The 20,786-nt window shown below is 37.1% G+C and overlaps 1 protein-coding gene across 2 annotated transcripts in view; it reads left to right on the top strand.

Annotated features, from left to right (window-relative positions):
- The window catches only part of RNF115 (ring finger protein 115), a 68,117-nt gene that overhangs the window by 11,118 nt on the left and 36,213 nt on the right, over nt 1-20,786 (top strand). The window contains exons 1-3 of one of the 2 annotated variants that reach the window (XM_058538980.1): nt 9,158-9,196; nt 10,082-10,133; nt 12,551-12,608. In XM_058538980.1, coding sequence (XP_058394963.1) covers nt 9,187-9,196; nt 10,082-10,133; nt 12,551-12,608 — 120 coding nt within the window. In that variant the 5' untranslated portion in view covers nt 9,158-9,186. Of the gene's footprint in view, nt 1-9,137; nt 9,197-10,081; nt 10,134-12,550; nt 12,609-20,786 lie in introns of those variants that run through there. The other variant, XM_058538979.1, reaches the window with a different exon arrangement.

The following is a 20,786-nucleotide window of genomic DNA, read 5'->3' as shown; positions in this document are numbered from 1 at the left end:
CAACATGCTTAATAATATTATTTAATCCAGCCTTTTCCAGATCTGTTTTTTTTTTTTTTGCGTGACAGACTACTGATTGATATCTTGTGGAACATGGTTTGAGAAATGCTCCACATTAAAAATGCTCGGAGCAGGCTGGCCCAGTGGCGCAAGCAGTTAAGTGCGCGCACTCCGCTGCCGCGACCGGGGGTTCGCCAGGGTTTGGATCCTGGGAGAGCACCGACGCACCGCTTGTCAAGCCATGCTGTGGCGGCGTCCCATATAAAGTGGAGGAAGATGGGCATGGATGTTAGCCCAGGGCCAGTCTTCCTCAGCAAAAAGAGGATTGGCAGATGTTAGCTCAGGGCTGATCTTCCTCACACAAAAAAAAAATGCTTGGAGGAATTTATTAGAATCTACAATTTGTTGAAAACTTATTATGGTCCAGGCAATGTTTCATTGATGAAGGGACTTGCCCCAGCATCATGCAGCTCGTTTGTTATTCTGTGTTTTCAGTCCAATTTTGTTTAATTTCAGATTCATTGCTCTTAACCACTTAGGCTGTTCTGAAGCATTGCTCAGTTCTTATTTTGAGACTAAGTACTTAAGGTTAGGATATTCAGAGTTTATGTGCCTTTCCTTCCCTAAGTGTGATTTTTGTTAGAACATACACTTTGTGCATGACTTCAGTGACTTAATTTCAGATTATTTTTCTTTCCCCACCAAGCATGCTTTTCTTTCTGCACAGTGCTTGGAATTTAGAGCTTAGAATATATTTGCTGAGTGAATGAATGTTGTCAGTTTATGTAAGAAGATTCTATGAGCTTAAGCTGAATGTAAGAGGATAAATTTTTTCTTCAAACTGTGGTGGTACGTATCAGAGCTAAAGCAAACTTTTTAGATCATTTACCATTTTATATCTGTGCTACTGGGTTAGTTCCCCTTCTTGCTGCCTTTAGTGTGAGCAAGCAAAGAACACTATAACTAAATCTTTTCTGGCTATATTGTGCTGTATGAGGTTAACTTTTTCTCTGATAATTCTTGTAGCTTAGTCTGTTTTTTTCTTAGAAAATTTGGCTTCTTGTCCATCTTATCAAGCTTATATCAAGTAATGCTTTGTCCCGTGACCTGATTTTCTGCCTTGTTACACAATGAACTAAAGAAAGTGGGTTAATTATACACCCCTGGGGGCCGGCCCAGTGGCGCAAGTGATTAAGTGCGGGCGCTCCGCTGTGGCGGCCTGGGGTTCGCCGGTTCGGACCCTGGGCGCGCACTGATGCACCGCTGGTCAAGCCATGCTGTGGCAGCGGCCCATATAAAGTGGAGGAACATGGGCACGGATGTTAGCCCAGGGCCAGTCTTCCTCAGCAAAAAAAGAGGAGGATTGGCAGATGTTAGCACAGAGCTGATCTTCCTCGTACACACACACACACACACACACACAAAATATATATATGTATACACTCCTGTTTGGAGTCCCTAATAATGTCAATGTTGCATGGCCTGGAATGAAGGCACAAAATGATGCAAGTTGTGACTGTTACTATTCTTAGGGAGTGAGACCATAAATCAAGGCAGTTTTATTGGTCTGTAAATGAATCACAGCTCTTCAAATAGTATTTAAATTGTATAGGTATCTTTGTATAATACTGTAACTGTGGCCTAATGTTTCCTTTTTTTGTAAACTGGTTTTCCTTCTGATTAATAGCCAGAGGAACAATCGCTTCAGAGTTCTTGAGTTCAGAGAACTGAAATGCTTAAACTGGAAACTTTTCTCTTCCTTTTAAGTGAGTAGTTGGCCACATGAATGAGTGAGACAACTTTTTTGTTTTCCTGAAGGAGACTTTGGAGAGACAAGTAAATGAGGAAAGCATTTGTGCTCCAGTTTTACAGATGGAGAAACAGGTCTTCACAAAGACCATGAAGTAATGGTGGAACTGGGAACAGAACTCAGAAGTTCTGTTGTTTTTGTTTTGGGGTTCACTTGATGCTTTTGAAAATGGAGGAAGTGTAACCTGGCTTGAAAAGGGATAATCATAGGAGATTATGGAAAAAGTCTCTAAAAGCATGGTCGTTGACCTAGAGATGTGAATTGTGAAATTCAGGGTGTGATTAGTTCTGGCCGAGGAGCTGTGGTGTGTTTCAGTTTGTGTTCCTAATCCTTCTAGTTAGGAGTTTCTGAATAGTTCTGCTATGTGATACTCAGAAGATGAGCAAGAGGATGTGACTAACTTAATATTGTGATCTTAGATTTTGACTCTGTCAGACGAGGCAGAAAATTGTCTTCTGTTTTAGATAAAATTAAAAAAAAAAACTCTTAGATGTTGATAGTAAACATGTAGAAAAGCAACGCTGTGGAATTAGGAAATAAATAGTAAGTCTTTATATTATATTTTATACACTGAATGAAATATTGGATACAAATTTTCATAAAGTTCAAGGGTTTGTAAATTTGACACTATGAGACTTAATATAAATAGGGCCTGGCTTGTAGCTCATTGTCCTGCCAAGATCTCACATTTTGTGATAATTGATCCCTTGAAATATAAGAAAGAAAAGAAAATAATGCATTAAAACCACTCTTTTTCTTTCTCTCCTATATTCTAAGTGCTGTGTGTCCTCTTGTGTTGTTCTAAGTGGGTAAGCATCAGGGCTAAGCTATACTTAGGGGGTTGTTCCTGATTCAGAATATTAGCGGTGAAAAATATTTCTCCTTGTGGGTATTTTTAGATGAAACAGGCAGTGAAACATCTGATGCAGTTCATTCAAGTATACCTGCTACTGACTATCTTCACTAGAGTTGTATACAATAAACTTTTAGTCCCTAGGGGAAAAGCAGCTTAGTTTGGTGGAAACAACTGTGTTCCTATTTTCAGTGATTCTGGGTAACTTAGATTTGTCATACTTCTCTTTTACAGATGGGATGATAGAAATGACCTAATGAAATTTTTTCTGTAAGACTTTGTGACTATGGGGACTATATACATTGGCAGTATTTGGGGGAGGGGGATTGGTGTGAAGATTCAATGTGTTACTATTTAAGCAGAGGAGAGATTTCCATAGTGCCAGACAAATAATGGGCGCTTAATTCATTATCCTTGGTTTGCCAGCGCCCCCCCCCCCCCCGCCCCAACACAAACCCCTTCTGCTTAAAATTCAAAACTCTGTATCTGAATATATCAGGATGATACTAAGGCCAAGGCCTGAGTGTGGGAGGAGTGTAGAGGCAGAGACTGTGTTTGGTTCCTGTTTGACCCTTTTACAAATTCAGCTTGATTCATGGATGTTCTCCCAAATTGAAGTTAAGATTACCTCTGAAAAAAAAATGAGGAAAAATTAAAATGTAAAGTTAGCCATCTTTAGAGTGACCCAAGAGGTAAACGCTTAAAATCCAGTCTGGTTGTAATCTCAGTGTAGGGCATGACTAAATTTGATTGTAATTAAGAAAATATAGCCAAGTAATTGTATTATATTCTATCTGGAGAAAGAATGTGTCTGTTAGAAGAAGGTGTGGGAATTGTGGGTCAGCAGTGAAAGAAGAGAAGAGAAAGAGTCAGAGGCAAGTATAAGCTGCGCTCTTCCTGGTACTGCCCACGGGGGAGAAGAAGCCCAGGTCCTTGATTTTGAGGATCTGGTTTTTGCTCATAGTGGGGATGGATATATTAGGCTATCCTAGCATAATGACACAAGCTATATATCCACTTGTCTTATTCCTCTGATTCTCTGCTTATTTAATAAGCAAGTGATTATAATCTAGAATTACTATAATAGCTATATTTATTAAATGTCTATATTTATTAAATGTCTGCTATCTAATGTGCCAGTCACTAAGTTAGGTATTTTGCAAACAACTTAATCTTTACAATAATACAGCAGAGAAGTAAGCATCTCCATTTTACAGCTGGCGAAATTGAGTCTCAGAAAGGTAATGTGACTTCCCCAAGACCTCATATCTAGTAAGTAGAGACTTGAGATTGGAATTCAGTCTCTGATTCCAAAACTTTTTCCTCTGTGCTGTGATACTTTTCAGGTAGATTTGCTTATTAAGAAAGACTGTGCTGAATAGTAAACGTAAATGGGCCACTTGATAACTTTTTTTATTGAAATTAAGTAAGTTCGCATTTTGGGTTTTCTACGTATGGCCTCTGAATTTGGTTTTATATGAATTTTCCTCTAAGAGACAGATCTTCTCTTGGTCTGCTAAATTAGATTTCTGAGCTTGTAAGTTTGAAGCAGGATTGTGGTTTCATCAGGGTGATGCTCCCCTGTAAGGAAGGGAGGGGGCCGAATGGCTGCTGAATTTCCCAAGGCCTCATTTGGCTTTGCCATAGAATTTTCCATTCAATCCTCAGCAAATTATAGTTCCTATTCCTTTCTCTAAAAGCATAGTTACTTTCAATCAACGTGTGTGTAATGAAAAGATAGGAAGTTTTGAGTTCAAGACAGACCAAGTTTTCCATCCCTTGGGCGATGTTCTGGTTTTCTATTACTGCCTAATAAATTACCCAGAATTTAGTGGCTTAAAACAATAATTTATTATCTGTCATGTTTCTGTAGATTCCCTGAGTTCAGCTAGTTAGTTCTTACTTGGGATCTTACATGCACTTGTGGTCAGGTAGTGCCTGGAGATGGAACCATCTGAAGGCTCTACTGGGCTGGACCTCCAAGATGGTTTTTCCCTCTTACAATCCAATCCTTGTCTGATGTCTCAGTGCTCCTCCATGTGGCCTCTCTGTCCCGCAGAGTAGCCTGGATTTATGTGGCTACTTAGGGCTATAAAAATCAGGCTGTGGAAGCTGTCAAATAGTTAAGGACTTTATCTGGAACTGGCCCAGTATTCTATCAGTTAAAGAAGTCACAGGGCCCCTTAGATTCAAAGTGGGTAGAGTAGAAGGTCACATTGCAGAAGAGCAGGTAGGTTGAGAGATTTTGTGGGAGCCATCTTTGGAAAATGAAATCTGCTACAGACAACTTACTTCACTTATCTGTAAAATAGAAATAACAATATTCACCTCACAGAATGGTTAAGAGGAATAGCACTGTGTCAACCACATTATAGGTGGTTCATAAATACAGTATAAGTACCTTTCTCCCTTAATTCTCTAACATGATAGATTATTTCTAGTCTCATTTTACTTTGGGTCACAGTTTATTCAGTACATGGTTTGGTTAACATTTTCCTAACTAGACTATGTTTTTCAGTCTGTTGTAACTTAAAACAAAAAACTTTATCATAGAAAATTTCAAACATATCAAAAGTAGAGAGAACAGTATAAGAAACCCACAAATACCCAGCTTCAATAATTATCAACTCATAGCCAATCTTATGTCATTTATCTCTACCCTTACTCAACATTCTGTCTCCAGGTTAGTTTGAAGCAATTGATAAAATTTTTGAGTCTTTAGAGTGAGGGGGTGGCACCCTTGGTGTAGCTGGAAATCAGGGAAAAAATAGTGGCTAATGTGAATCCAGAGGAAGAAATGGCGGTAGTAAGTGGAGTGCTATCAGGCCTTTGAGAAAAAAACTTAGGATCTGGAACTATAACATCTTCAGAGTGTTATTTTGGGGTTTTTAGGCCTTTAGGAGAATGGAAGTGAGAGTTTTCTGAGATCAGACCTTTGTTCTGAGATCAGACTACAGAAGTATGTAAGAGACAAGTGTGCATTCTTTGATAATTAGAGAATGAAGAGCTTGTGAATTCTAAAAAAGTTCTCTGTATTTCTTGTAATGTTGATTGCAGGAGGGATAGTCCATGGCTGAGAGGTTTGTTTGTTTTATAATTAGCTACTTTTATCCAGAATAATTCACAGAGCATTTGGAAAGAATTTTGGTTCTCTTCCCTGTAATCAAAATAGAATTATTTATAAAGGTTTGATTGTGCTTGTAAATGGAAGGAGTACCTAGTGACAGGAAGAACCCCATAGTACTTCTATGGTTTGGTTTATACCTCTGAAGTGTCCTGTTCTGTGAAGCACCTATTGTGGCTGACAGCCCGGTTCCTAGAACCATGCCTTAGGATCGTGAAGAGAAGACTTGTTCATTTCTCTACTCTAAATCAGTATGATTCTTGCTTCCATTTTTTTTTTCTTCACAATTGTGATTTCTGCCTTTTGAAATTATTTTCTCTCCACCACAACTCTAAACATCATTTTGGAAGTTCAGTATCAATGTAGATGACACTTTAAGCCTAAAGACCTTCATCCCTACTCCTCTTCAGCTACCTACTCCCATAGCTCTATCTTGGAGCTTGTGATCATCCACAACAGTTCTGCCTCTGAAATCTCAGGCTCCGTTATCCCATGATCAGGCCACAACTTCCTAAGTTTCCAGCTCTTTTAGCTCTTTACTTCCACTCTACCCATTCTCTGATTATATCAGATTTTGGTACTTTGACTCCTAGTTGTGAGGTGTGTGATAAGTAATTTCATGTTCATTTATTCAGTAAATATTTATTGAACTTCTGTCTGTCCTAGACAGACAGCGGTAAACAAAACTGATCTGGACCCTGCCATTATGAAACTTAGAACTTACTGAATGTTGACAGACATTTAAAAAGCATTAAACAAATATATAATTAGAAATTGTGATAAGGGCTATAAAGGAATGAACAGGTGCTGTAGAAGAAAATAAGAGTAAACCACTTTAGATTGGGTGATGAAAGAAGGACTTTCTGACGTGACATTAAAATGGAGACCTAAAGGATTGAAGTCCCTTGCCATGCAAAAAGTTAGGGGAATAGTGTTTCAGTTATAGGAGCAGTATGTATGAAAGCTTAGAGGCAGGGATAAGCTTAATGAGTTAGAAGAATTGAAAGAAGGCCCTTGGGGCTGGAATGTGCTGAGAGAGGGAGAGGGTAAGCTGAAATGAAGTTGGCAAGTTGAACAGAGACCAGCTGAATCAGGGCCTTGTAGGTCACGTTTAATTTTATTCTAAATGTTTTGGGAAATAGTTGAAAGGTTTTAAGCTGGGAAATGACATGATCTGTTTTGTGTTTTAAAAAGATCATTCTGACTTCAATATGTAGAACAGGTAGGAAAAGGCTAGAAGAGAAGCAGGACAACACTAAAGAGGGAAGGTATTCAGCGTGTTGAGCCGGTGCTGGCTTAGGTTAAGGTAGTGTGGCAGTGAGGCAAGGAGTAGATTTGAGAAATGTGTTCAAGGTGGGAGTACCAGGAACTGATTGTTGGATGTGGAAGATAGCGGTGAGGGAGGTGTCAGGAATGACTCTCAGGTTTCCCATATGAATAAACTGGTATGCCACCTCTTGAGGGGGGGAGTGTGTGTATGTAAGTAAGAGAGAGAGAGCATGAGAGAGAATACACATGCGGATCAATGAATCTGGAGTTCAGAAGAGTGGTCTGGGTTGGAGATACACGTTTGGGAGTTGTTGCATATTGGGGATATTTAAAGCAGTGGGAATGAGTGAGAGAGGGAGAGGGAAGAAAGAAGGGGGCCCAGCGCTTTGATTGCAACAAATTGTAGCATTTTGTAATTGATTCTTTTTTTTTTTAATAATTTTATTTATTTATTTATTTTTCCCCCAAAGCCCCAGTAGATAGTTGTATATCATAGTTGCACATACTTCTAGTTGCTGTATGTGGGACGCGGCCTCAGCACGGCCGGAGAAGCGGTCGTTGGTGCGCGCCCGGGATCCGAACCTGGGCTGCCAGCAGCGGAGCGCTTGCACTTAACCACTAAGCCACGGGGCCGGCCCCTCTTTTTTTCTTTTTAACTTTAGACATTAGAATAGATTTAAGGTTAGCCTTCTAAAGTCAATCTCACTTGCATTCAGATAAACTTGCTTAGTGGGAGAGAAAGGGGTGGAATTACTGCTACCTGGGAGGGTGGGGGATGAAGGAGTAGAGGCATGAGCTCAGGGATTTATATGGTCTCCAGATTATTTTCTTTCACGTTATGCCCATTATGAGTGTTTCTCTTTTATGTGTGTAGTAGAGAATAAAGGTTGAGAGCTTCTGATCTGAAATTTTCTACAGTCTGGTCCCAGACCGCTTATCGACACTCATCGTGCCACTCCCCTCTAACCTCCATGCATGCTGTATTCTATTGTTATAATCCTTAACCCATAATTTCCTTTTTCATTGAGCAAGCAGACTAATATTTTGGGTCCCTGTTTCAGACAAAGCATTCTCTGATTCCCTCAGACAAACTTTGGCATTTGTTTATATTCCCAAGGTACATTGATTATAGCAATTACTTTATTAAATTTTACTGTTTCTTGAATTGGCTGTCTCCTTACCAAACTAATCTCCTTGACAGAGGGATTGGTCTTTTTTTTCTTTATATCTTTTAAGAAAGCCTTTGAATGTTTGAATTACCATTCTGACTGTCTTTGTTTGGGTAGCCAAATACAGCATACATCACTTTCTGATAAGACAAAGTTGAGGTTTAGAAAATATAGGGAGCAAGAAAATAGTTGAAAATATCTTTCCTAGATCTGTTTTAATAGTAGTTAAAATATATTTTTTAAAACTATGATAAGGCAGTCTCTAAAGTGTGTTCTTTCTCATCAGCCCCAAAGTTTGATATTATTTATTTAAAAGAAAGATTCATGGTACTGAAGGAAATAAAAGCTGATTTAATGGAATTGTTCTAGTTATTTGAATCAGCGTTTTTGTAGAATACCTGAGAATATTAAATTTTATTTGGAACCATTGGTAATCAAAACATAGATTAGAAGTATTATAAAACTTCATTGTAAATTCCTAGTCTACAAATTGGTTTATACTGTGATTCAGTTTATGTCTCCTATCTGTACATAGTAAAAAGAAAGCAGTTTCTATACCAACCAATATTATAATCTTTTATTGCTCTGATATATCTTGTGGAGTTTTTTCATTAGATTTGAAGAGAAAATTAGATAATGAATTCATTCCAGTTAAAAAGAAAATCAACTCAAATTAAAAAACAAATAGAAAAAGTCTTTGCATTCTCTCTTTTAGCTCTCAGTGGGAACCACTTATGAAGCCATTCTGCAAACATCTTATGGAATTCTTTATTTGCCAGAGTATAATAGAAAAAACTATCCTGGGAGTCAGCAAGTACATACAACATTAGCTTGTGTACTGCATATTATTCTGAAAGTACATACTTAGTTTTCTAATGAAGACTTTTATTTATTTCTTCCTTTCTTTTATAGGAATATATTTGTCCCAGGTGTGATTCTGGCTTTATTGAAGAAGTGACAGATGATTCCAGGTACTGTACAAGCTCATGAATAAATCAGGTTTTCTGTTATCAAAATTATTTTCTCTCAGCATCAACTGAATAGAAAGGGATTTGTTTTATAACTTATAATTCTCTTTGCTGAGAGAGAGAGAGAGAGGGAGAGAAACAGAAGAAAAGTGGTGAGGGAAGGGGAAGAAAAATGGGAAAATTTGGAAAGTCATGTGATAGTGGGTGTGATGAGATCCCCTGTTTCTGATTGTGTGAGTGGCATTCCTTGGAAACCTCTGTGTCCAAATCAGAATAAATCTGGTAAGTTTTCATTTATTTTCTGAGACTTTAGGGTTCTCTTAGATTATTTGTTGGTTTTTAGTGACTGCTCTGTTGCCTGAAGGTAAATTGCTGTTATACCTCTTTGGTGGGCTGGGGAGCCACTTCTCAAAGATATCTAACAAGGTCAACAGGCTGTTCTAGCCAGGGAAACTGAGTTATTACTCTGCTTTGAGGAAGCCTTGGATCCCTTGTTCTTATTAGGATTATTGCAGTCCAACTTACACCATCTTGCCACTGTAATGTTAATATTTGGGTTTGTAATGCTTGAAATTGGCTCTCATTGGTCTTACTAAAGGTATAAAAAGAAATATTTCTGAAAGTGACAATATTATATATTACTTCTTGGTTAATATGAATAAAACTGTAAAAACTTAAAAAGTAGAATAGCATTGATAGCATGGCCTTTTTTGACTAAATATGATGGCACATTTGTTCTTTTGTGGCTATCTGGTTAAACATTGGTTAGACGGTTAAAGAAGTACTAACTGGATAAAAAGAATCTGTAATCTGAAGCTTCTTTTAATCTCTGAGTTACCTGAGCATTTTAATGGCAGTAAATAATTCCTTTACTGTTGCTATTGGCAGAATCTAAAGTTGAAGGTCCCTTCCACAACCAGGAAAAACTACACACTTTACAGTATGTACCATTAGTTTAACTTTATTAATGATTGGTGATTATATGTAGAAGTGAACTGAAGCTTCTGGGGCAGTATATGGCATGGGATGTAGTTTGGTACAAACACTTAAATGTTGATTCTAATAATCTTGGTTTTAAATAACACAATACCAACTCTAAACCTGTAAGATTAGCATGACAGCAAAATTAGCAGTTTTGTGTCGATGGCATGCTAACTTGGGATAGCTTTTTATTTGTGCTATTATAATGGCATCAAATACTTCAAGCACTTCTGCTCTGCACGTGTTAAATAAAGAGCATATTGGTAATTGAGGGGCAATTAATGGGTTTATTTTTTTCTGAGTTTTTAAATAGTAATCCTGGTTTCTTTAGCCTTGTATATAAAGTATAGTTATAAATGAGGATAGTGATTAACTGCAAGATGAATCTTTTCTAGCAGGGAACTACGAATTCTATGGATCCTGCTCTCACTTAACTTAATTCTTTTATTTGTGCCTTTGTAGGTCTAAGGTTGCCCTCTACAGATGCTATTGGTAGCAAATACTCAAATGCAAAGATTATGTCTTTGGAAAGATCAGTGTTTTAAATAGTTGCAGAAATGCTTTCTTAGAATCAGTGTCTTCGAGGTAGCATGGTATTCCCTTCGGTAAAGTTGATAAACATTTGTTGATTTGAATACTTAGCAATTAGAGTAGTAAGTAATGGATGATAAAAATTAAGGAGAGGAAGTCCTTGCATGTAAATATTGGATAATGGGCCCCATTTGCTATTAGACATTCATCTAGAGGGATATCTTGTAAGTTTGCTTAAGCTTTGTAACATTTCTCAGAACAATGGGGTTGTTTTTATTATCCCTTCTTTATGATTAGCCCTATCACTTAAAATACAATGGCATTTTAAGCAAAGGGAATGCTGAGGGAGTTTCAGGGGCAGCAGAACCCCCAAAAGATAGAGTTGATAGCTTTAATTACCAAGGATATTTGAATCCATGAAACCGTGTAGTAAAGGCAGCAAAGAGCCTTGGAAGCCTGTGGAGGTTTGAGCAATAAATTGGATACACAGTGGTAGTTCAATTATTTATTTATGTAGCATAGATGTACCAGTGCTTTTGGGCTTGTTCTGCTTTTGAAGTGTTTTTTACAAAAGCATTTTTAACTTCTGAAACAAATACAGATGTTAAATCATTTCTAATCAGAGAATAAGGCCTGAGAATGATTGCATAGAGAATGGCATTAGCTTTGCTTTTTCGCTTTTGGATCCAGACTAACCAGGGTGTGTTTGTTTCCTCAGTGAGCTCAGTGCAATGCCTGGATTGGTACTGTAATTCTGAAAATGAAAGCTGTTTGTAGTAGTTTGTGGAGTGAGTGTGTGTACATGTTTGTGTGCTTACATGTGTCTCTTGAAGTAAAAGTGGTATCCGGCAGTTCTTGATTCTTTCTACCTCCTTTCCCCCAAAGTGTTAGCCAGTTTCCTCTCTTCTTTGCAAATTTCATGGGGACAGTGGGATCTAATATTCCTCCCTGGTCTTTGGGAATATGTAGTTATTTTATTGTTTTCACGTGTGATGGTAATTCAACAACTTTTATTTTCAAGTTATAAAATATATTCAATGTATTCATTATAGGATATGGCATTGCAGGGTTTTCAAAGTGATGAGTGCTCTGTATAATGTCTGACATTCTACATATATTTGTGGTATTATTAAATATAATCTTTACCCTCTGAATTTCTAAATTTCTTAATGGATGAGACAAATTCTACATATTTGTAATGCAAGGTAGAATTTAGAATCAGTCAGTGCAGAGGGGTGTGGAGGACTCTCATTTGGTTGATGAGTTCAGAAAAGACTTAATGGAGGAGGTAACGTTTGAGATGGGCCCTGAAGGATGGGTAGGATAATTAAAGAATAGGATGAACTATCAGAAGAAGAAAAAAATATTTATTGAGCCCTTTTATAATGTGCTAAATAAAGTACCAGACCCCTTGCATTACTCCATTTGATCATTCCCAAGTCTCAAATGTTGTATCCAACTGGTGGTTGAATGGTTTTTTAGTGAAACATTATTTTGAGAATCTTATTTTATTTCTTAACCTGTTTGAGAAGAAATATTTGTTTTTCTTCTTTTGCTAGGTCAAATTTGAATTGCATTGCTGGCTGTGGGTCCTTCTTCCTTCTCTGTGGTGGCCCCTCTTCCCATTTTTCACTTGATTTCTTCTTGATTTTGTAGTTTGTTATAATATTTTTCATAGATTAATCCACATGCCAGTTCTTCATAATTTCCTTTGTAGGTGTCGTGTTGGGATGAGTTATTTTTCCTTATTGGGCTTTGTTCTCAATGTATCATTCTATATTTAGCTTCTGGGAGGGAGGCTTGTTCCTGGGAATAGAATCACTACTCATTCCTTTTTCTCTTCAGTTTTTTAGGTGGTGGTGGCAGCCGGATAGACAATAGCACATCAACACATTTTGCAGAGGTGAGTTTTCCTTTGGCTGTAGGGATCCTTTAGGTAGTGGGTGGGTGTTAAAATCATGACAGATTTTTCACTTCCCAGCACAGCAAAATATCAGACTGTATAAGAAAAATGTGGGCAAGAGTAGCCCTTAGAAAGATTTGTGTTTTCTATAGCTGGGGCTTTGGCATGTTACTTTTGGTAAACCCTTGATTAGGAGAGAGAAATAGACTTGAGCTGTGCTGTTTTAAACCTGGTGGTGTTTTCAGTTCTGTTTTCTGCTTCTTTATTATGTGTATGGTGTGAGAATAAAAAGGTTGTGTTGTTTTTGAAATAACAAGTGTTGCAGACTCTGCTTAGTGGCATGACAGATGAGTAAAGAGCGGGCCAGGATGAGTTGTAATTGTACTCACAATGAGGCACAGTCTTCAACTTTATATGGAGGTACTCGTTTCTAGACATTACCTCTGATGATCATGGTAGTTTGGTATAATTGGAATTAGGGAGTCAGATTAAGGATAAGATATTTACTTGCCTTCCAGATCTCAAGATGGGGCCTATAATTAATTTCTAGTTCTTTATGTAATGCAGTATCCGTATTTTTTGGGGAAAAAAATCTTAACTATGATTTGAAAATAAGGCATTAGTCTGCATCCTTGAATATCATTTTATATTAAATTGAGAATATTTTTCTTTTTTCATTTTATCCATTGACTTAAAATCTCATTTAGTTTTTTTTTTTAACCATTTTTAAGTGTGCAATTTAGTGGCATTTAAGTACTCCTTGTTTTTAATCATTTAGAGACCATAGCCCATAAGGGACAGACCAGCTCAGCCTACAAAAAACACTGGGTTGCTTTGCTTCTGTTGGCACAGAACTTTCTTGGCTCTAGAAAGCTAACAGATGCTAAAAGAAAAAAAAAGAGTTAAATCCCATAATCAGAATTTCTTTGTGTTTCAGGATCACGTTAGCCTTTTCTAGAGATAGCTCAAGTGCCTAGAGAGCTAGCAGAATTTTTTGGTATTTATTTGGGGGTAAATTAAAACTGTATTAGCAGTGTATTTGAAAATTAGTGTTCAATTGGAAGCCCATAAAATCCTAAACTTCTGTCTTTTATCCTGTGAAAATTATCTTAAGACCTGTAGCTCTCCGGATTTTTATGTTGTTAGATTTATAGTCAAGAAACTTGGTGAAATATTTGAGTAATAGTCTTGTTTTATTAAGGATATTTTTTTTTACTTAGGGTCTGTGGTAGTACTTTTTAATAAACCAGTATTAAGTTTTTTGATTAACTGTGAACTGCCTTGTTACATGGATTGATTCGAGTGTGGTTCAAGACAGATCTCACGTCTTTGAACTTCCATTTTTATTTTCTCTTTTTGATGGATTGAAAAACATTATTCAAAATTTATTCTGCTTGTCAGGCCCGGAAGCCTTTCTGATTTTAGTATGTTTTTTCTCCTGTGTGTGCTATTCCTGATAACACAGATTTGTCACTTACTGATTATGCATATATGGAAGAAACTTCATCTGATTTTCCTTAAGTGTTAGTTCTCTTTTAGGCAATGGAAATACATTGGTCTGTCAGTTTTGTAGATATGACTCACCAGGAGGAGATGCATTAAGAAGAAAAATAAATATATGTAGTTAGTTTCCTAACTTAAGTAATGCTAAATCTGACACTGATGGCGTGAGCTATTCTTCAGGTGTTAAAGTAATTTTGCTGAATCATAGCCTGTGACTTCACATTCTTTAGGGTTTTTAGCAAGGGCATGATTATGCTCAGTTTTCCCTCTGTAGAATTCCCTTATCATGCCTGAATAGTTCAGTTTTCTCCTTTTTAAATGATATTTTGCATTTAAAAAATAGAAAAAAGTGTCTTTAAAATATTACAGAAGTTGGCAGGAATTTTAAAAAATCAGCTAAGAATTATATAGTTGAGTGCATTTATACACAGCACTCTGTTAGAAGTAGGGGCAAGAAGCAAATGTCCTGGTTGCCTTGTCTGCAAGGATCTTATAATTTAGTTGGGGAGCAAGTGCAAACATGTATGAAACAAATAAAACAAGAAAGAGTGTACAGAGAGTATAATAGACTTATTGTGAGTTGTATGTAACAAGCACAGTAGAAGGGATAGATTCTGTGGGCTGCAATCTTTGGGAAGACTAAAGTCTGTAGGAAGAGAGGTCAAATGACATAGTTATATGCCTGGAGCCAGATTGCCTGAGTTCAAATCCTGAATCTACCACTTACGACTATGTAACCTGGGCAAAATTACTTAGACTCTCTCTGTGCCTCTGTTTCTTTGTCTGTAAATTGGGGAAAATAATAATACCTACCTTGTAGGGTCGTTGTGAGGATTAAATACATGCCAGGTGTATAGGCCAGTGTGCTTGTCATATAGTGAGTGCTTATTAAATTTTAGCAATTATTAAGATTTCATGGAGATGGTAAAACTCCTTCATGGAGAAGGTAAAACAAGGGTTCAAGTACTGGAGCCTTAAAGGATAGGTGGAATTTAGATAAGCAGAGGTGAGAAAAACTATCTCAAGATAGTATTCAAAGCAAAGAGGTGAGAAAAACTATCTCAAGATAGTATTCACAGGCTATAAGAAAAAACTTAGAAAGAAAATTATATATAGAAACCAAAGTTATTTTTCTTTTTCATATTTTAGTTGGTAATTTCAGCAAAGGCTTATACTCAATTTTGCTCTTTCTCTTTAGCCAGAGTTGCTTGTACAGGGAAGAAGTTATTTCTATAATTAATATTTACTAATAGTTGAGTTCTTAAAGTTCTAGATATATTAGAAGAGGCTTAGCCCAAGCAAAATTTCTAACAAAATCTGTTTTTTTTTGTTTTTTTTTTAAGTGGATCTGGGGTGTGCAGATAGAGTGGATGAGGAAGGAGTGAGGGTAGAAGGAGAGTTGCCAGTTAAATGGGAGCTGTGTTTGAGGAATGTGTGACGGTCAGTGGAGAGTGAATCTAAAAATGTTGCTAGCAGTTTGTAGAGAGATTGGATGTTGCTAGACTGAGTTCCCAGATCATAACCTGGGGGAATTGAGCCCGTGGCTACCTGAGGGTTTCATTGATTACTTGAAAGCTTTTGACCATGACCTGATGCCAGTGAGACATCTGATCTGAGAGTCTCAGCTTACCTGAGTGGATCACTTCAGTGTAGGGGTGGCTGTGGCTGCTGCCTCAGATTTGCAGAAAATAAGATAGATGGCTTTCTGGAAAAAGAGCTCCCAGGTATGCACAAGAGGGCAGGGCACTCTGAGCAGTCTGATTTATATTTATTTAAATGAAATTTGTTTTGGTACATATGCAGCATTATAATGGCAATAAAAAAGATATTAAAAAGTATCTGGAGTCCCACTATTCTACGAGCTCTGTTTCTCCATATATTCCTTTCAGATTTTGTCCTGAGGCATAGACACTGAAAGATATTATAACAACATTAGAAGATTTTTTAAAAATGAAAAAAATCTCCTATATTCTCATTACCTTATTTTAGCTTTGTTTTTTGCATAATACTTTCCGTTTCTCACACGCATGATTCATAACTGTTTTCAGGTGCAATCATAAAGTATGCCATATTGTATTTCTGCTTTTTAAAATTTACTTAGGATTATGTCATAAATTTTTTTTGTTGTCTCTCCATAGTTATAAAAATTATATATTTTATGACTTCATATTCTTTTATGTCTGTACTATATTTATTAAAGTGTTACCCTTTGTTAAACATGTCTGGTTATATGTGATGGTTGATCCTTGGTTGTACCTCTTCCTTCCACCTCTGAGTCTAGAACATGTTGAGAAAACACAGAAGCCAGACAGATGGAAATAAAAATTTAGTTTTTATTCAACTGAATTGGAGAACACAGTTGATCTGTGGCCAAATGGACATCCTAAGTCTATACAGGATGACCCACCTGAGAATTAGAGGCTGCAGAGCAAGGCATACATACTCAGAACCACTTTTTTTTTTGCATTTGTGCAGCTTCCTAGTACATGAACCCCATCCATTGGAGGAATGTGCATCAGCAGATGTTAGGCTCTTGCCACTCACCAATCAGATACATCACTCCTCTAGTAGGGAAGAGTAATGAGGAATGAATGAAGCGGTCAGAAGTGGAAATGAGAGATCTGATTCTTCCTCTTCACCTTTGGGTTAACTAATTTAAGCCTGTAGTCAGCAGGGGTCTGGGAGTAGTAACTGTGGTGGTAGGGGAAGGAGATCAGTAATCTGTAAGGGCAGTTTTGCTTCTACCTTCATGAAGACTTCTCCAATACCAACTCATGCTCTTTTGTGTGTGCTCCTGGGACCTGTGGAGAAGGCTCTAAAATAATCAAGAACAATATAAAGTTAAATTAAATTGAACTAAATAAAATTGTCGATATTATACTGTTTTTGACCTACAAAAATGGCAACTTTAAATTATTCAACCTAGTAAAAAAAAGTTAAAGATTTCAAACCATTCTTCCCTAGGTAAACTATCCTTTACCTATGTGCTATTCTTCTCAGTCTCAGGCAGAGGGCTTATACTCAGATAGCAGGTAGTTTGAGCAGTTGCAGCCTGGATTGGATCTTAAAGGTTGAATTAATTCAACCACATCTTTGATGTGTCTCACTTTTTAGTATGAAGAGATAAGAGCTCATTTCACAGTTCCTGCTTCGAGTCCAATCAGTTTGGAAATGTCAGGTAAAACTGAGCTCCTCAGCAGTTGCTCAAAGAGTAACTATGTTTCGGTAATTCAGTACACACTATTCAGACCCATAATACTGTTGCCAAGCAAAGACCACAGTACAAACTCAGTGGTAACTAAAGGAAGAAGGGTAAAACAGAAAACGTTCTTGGTGTCAGCCTTACTAGTTTTCTGTTCGGTGAGTGCCAGTTGCCCAGAGACCACAGTCTGTGAATTTCAACTCATTTGGGGCTGGCCCCGTGGCTTAGAGGTTAAGTGCTCGCGCTCTGCTGCTGGTGGCCCGGGTTCGGATCCCGGGCGCGCACCGACGCACCGCTTCTCTGGCCATGCTGAGGCTGCGTCCCACATACAGCAGCTAGAAGGATGTGCAGCTAAGACATACAACTACCTACTGGGGCTTTGGGGGAAAAAAATAAAATAAATGAATAAGATTTTAAAAAATTTAAACTCATTTGGGAAAAGATGCCTTTCGAGAGATTATTTATGGGGAGTGGGGAGGTGGTCGTGGGGGATTGTACATCATATTTTTTGTTTGTGAATGGCATTTGAATGCACTATACTTCTGTAAAATTTAGGAATTTGCCATAGTGGCAGCCACAGTCTTGAGAATTTTTTTTGAGGGCCCTTTCTTGCCCAGCCAACACATTATAAACCTCTTAATATCCATTTACTTTTGAGCCTTATAGTCCAGGCAACCCTGAGGTGATTTGAGGATGAGCACTGTTTTTATTTTCCTTCAGTATCCACTGCTCCCGATAGTCACTCTAATGCTTATTATTCTTTTTTGAAAACTAGTGTAATTTTTCCTTAATTTATTGATCAAATCTATTTCCAAGAGACAGACCTTTTAAAGTACGGATCTTTTAAATTGCTCTCTTAGCAATAATTTTATTCAACCTTCCATTTACTTCTAAGTAGAAGCTTTATTTTCCTGGTACATGGGATCCTTGTGCTTCTTTATCTATTTACTAATAAAAGCTACTACCTTTCTCTGGATGAAGATATAGTCTAGATTTCCAGTATCTAAACCCATGGAAGAAGAGTTAGCCTACCCAAAAACTTCTCTTGGGTCCACATGCAGTTCAAAATAAGATAAAGAGGTATTTGGAGCAGCTAATGTAATGCCATTTAACTCTGCTGCCAATGGCAGTTTAAAGGTATAACGCTTCTACAGCTGGGATAACCATATAATAACCCTATAATTTATCTTCCAAAATGGGATATTTTGAGTGTGAAAGGTACACTAAAAATAATACAAATTATCTAATTTTTTGGAAATTTATTTACCAAAAAATTGGTTTTATTATGTTGGTGGATTTGTTAAATAATTGTGTCGAAACACTTTTTAAAAATATAATTCTAAAAAATAAAAATAACTTAGGCCCTCAAACCTGACAGAGACATTACAAGAAAGGAAAACTATGGACCAGTATCCCCTCATGAACATAGATGCAAAAATAGAACAAAATTTTAGCAAATAGAGCCCAATAATATATGAGAAGGGTTATGCATCATGATCAAGTGGCATTTATCCCAAGAATGCAAGGTGAGTTCAACGTTTGAAAATCAACCAATGTAATTCACCATAGTAACACTAAAAAATAACCATGCGATCATCTCAATAGATGCAAATAAAGCATTTGACAAAATCGAACGTCAGTTGGTGATAAAAACTCTTAGCAAACTAGAAATAGATGGGAACTGTCTTAATCTGACAAAGAGAATCAACTAAAAACCTACAACTAACAATATAATTAATGGTGAAAGACTGATGTTTTCCAGCTAAGATCAGGAACAAGACCACAATGTCCACCCTCACCACTTGTGTACAACATTGTACTCGAGATTCTAGCCAGTGTAATAGGGGAGGATGGAAAGGTAGAGAGAGGCAGACAGACATAAGTGGCATCCAGATTGAAAAGGAGGAAGTAAAAGTGTCTATTCACAGTTGACACAGTCTTTTATGTAGAAAATCTGGTGAAATCTATAAAAAAGCTATTAGAACTAGTGAATTTAGCAAGGTTGCAGGATATGAGAAAAACATACAAAAATCAATAATATTTCTGCATATTACCAATGAACAATTGGAAATTGAAATTTTAAAAAATAATATTTACAATAGCATAAAAACGTGAAATACTACAAATTTCAGAAAAGATATATAAGACCTGAACGTGGAGAACTACAAAAATTACTTAGAGAAATTAAAGAACACCTAAATAAATGGAGAAATATATCCTGCTCATGGGTCAGGAGACTTAATATTGTTATGATGTCCTTTATAGATTCAGTATAATTCCATTCAAGATCCCAGTCAGCTTTTTTATAGAAATTGACAAGCAGATTCTAAAATTCATATGGAAATACAAAGTACGTTAGAATAGCTACGACAACTTTGAAAAAGAAGAAAAAAAAAAAGAAAAAAGTTGGAGGACTAATGCTACCTGATTTCAAGACTTATTATAAATCTACAGTAATCAAGACTGTGGTAGGGGCCGGCCCGTGGCTTAGCGGTCAAGTGCATGTGCTCCACTATGGGCGGCCCCGGTTCGGATCCCGGGCGTGCACTGACGCACCGCTTATCTGGCTGTGCTGAGGCGGTGTCCCACATACAGCAACTAGAAGGATGTGCATCTATGACATACAACTATCTACTGGGGCTTTGGGGAGAAAAAGGGAAAAAGAAAAAAAAAAGGAGGATTGGTAATAGATGTTAGCTCAGGGCTGGTCTTGTTCAGCAAAAAAGAGGAGGATTGGCATGGATATTAGCTCAGGGCTGATCTTCCTCACCAAAAAAAAAAAAAAAAGACAACTGTGGTATTGCCATCAAGATAGATAGATCAAAAGAACAGAATAGAGAGTCTAGAAACAGACCCTCACCCTATGGACAACTGATTTTGACAAAGGTGCAAAGGCAGTCCAGGAGAAAAAGGTAAACAAATGGTGCCGAAACAATTGGATATGCACAGTACAAAAATATGACCTTGGATATGTACTTTAAACCATATACAGAAATTAACTCTAGATGAATAATAGACCTAAATGTAAAAAAACTTCACAAAACTTGAAGAAGTAAACTTAGGAGAAAACCTTTGTGATCTTGGGTTGGGTAAAGATTTGTTAGATGTGATACCAAAAGCATGATCCATAAAAAAAAAAGTTGATAAATTGGACTTCACCAAAATTAAAAACTTCTGCTTTTCTTCATGACAATGAGAAAACAAGTCCACAGACTGGGAGAAAAATATTTTCAAATCATTTATCTGATAAAGGACTTGTATCCAAACTATAAAGAACTCTTAAAATGGAATAGTAAGAAAACAACCCATTTTTTAGAAAATGGCAGAAGATTTGAACAATTTGCTTTACCATAGAAGATATACAGATGGCAAATAAACATGCAAAAAAAATGCTCAGTGTCATTAGGCATGAGGGAAATGCAAATGCCTCACCCTTGGTGAGGCTGTAGAGCAACTGAAATTGAATATAAAAA

The sequence above is a fragment of the Diceros bicornis genome, chromosome 4 (genome assembly GCF_020826845.1).
Source record: "Diceros bicornis minor isolate mBicDic1 chromosome 4, mDicBic1.mat.cur, whole genome shotgun sequence".
NCBI lineage: Eukaryota > Metazoa > Chordata > Mammalia > Perissodactyla > Rhinocerotidae > Diceros > Diceros bicornis.
Note: the sequence above shows the minus strand (reverse complement) of the source record. Positions and strands in the feature narration are given on the sequence as shown.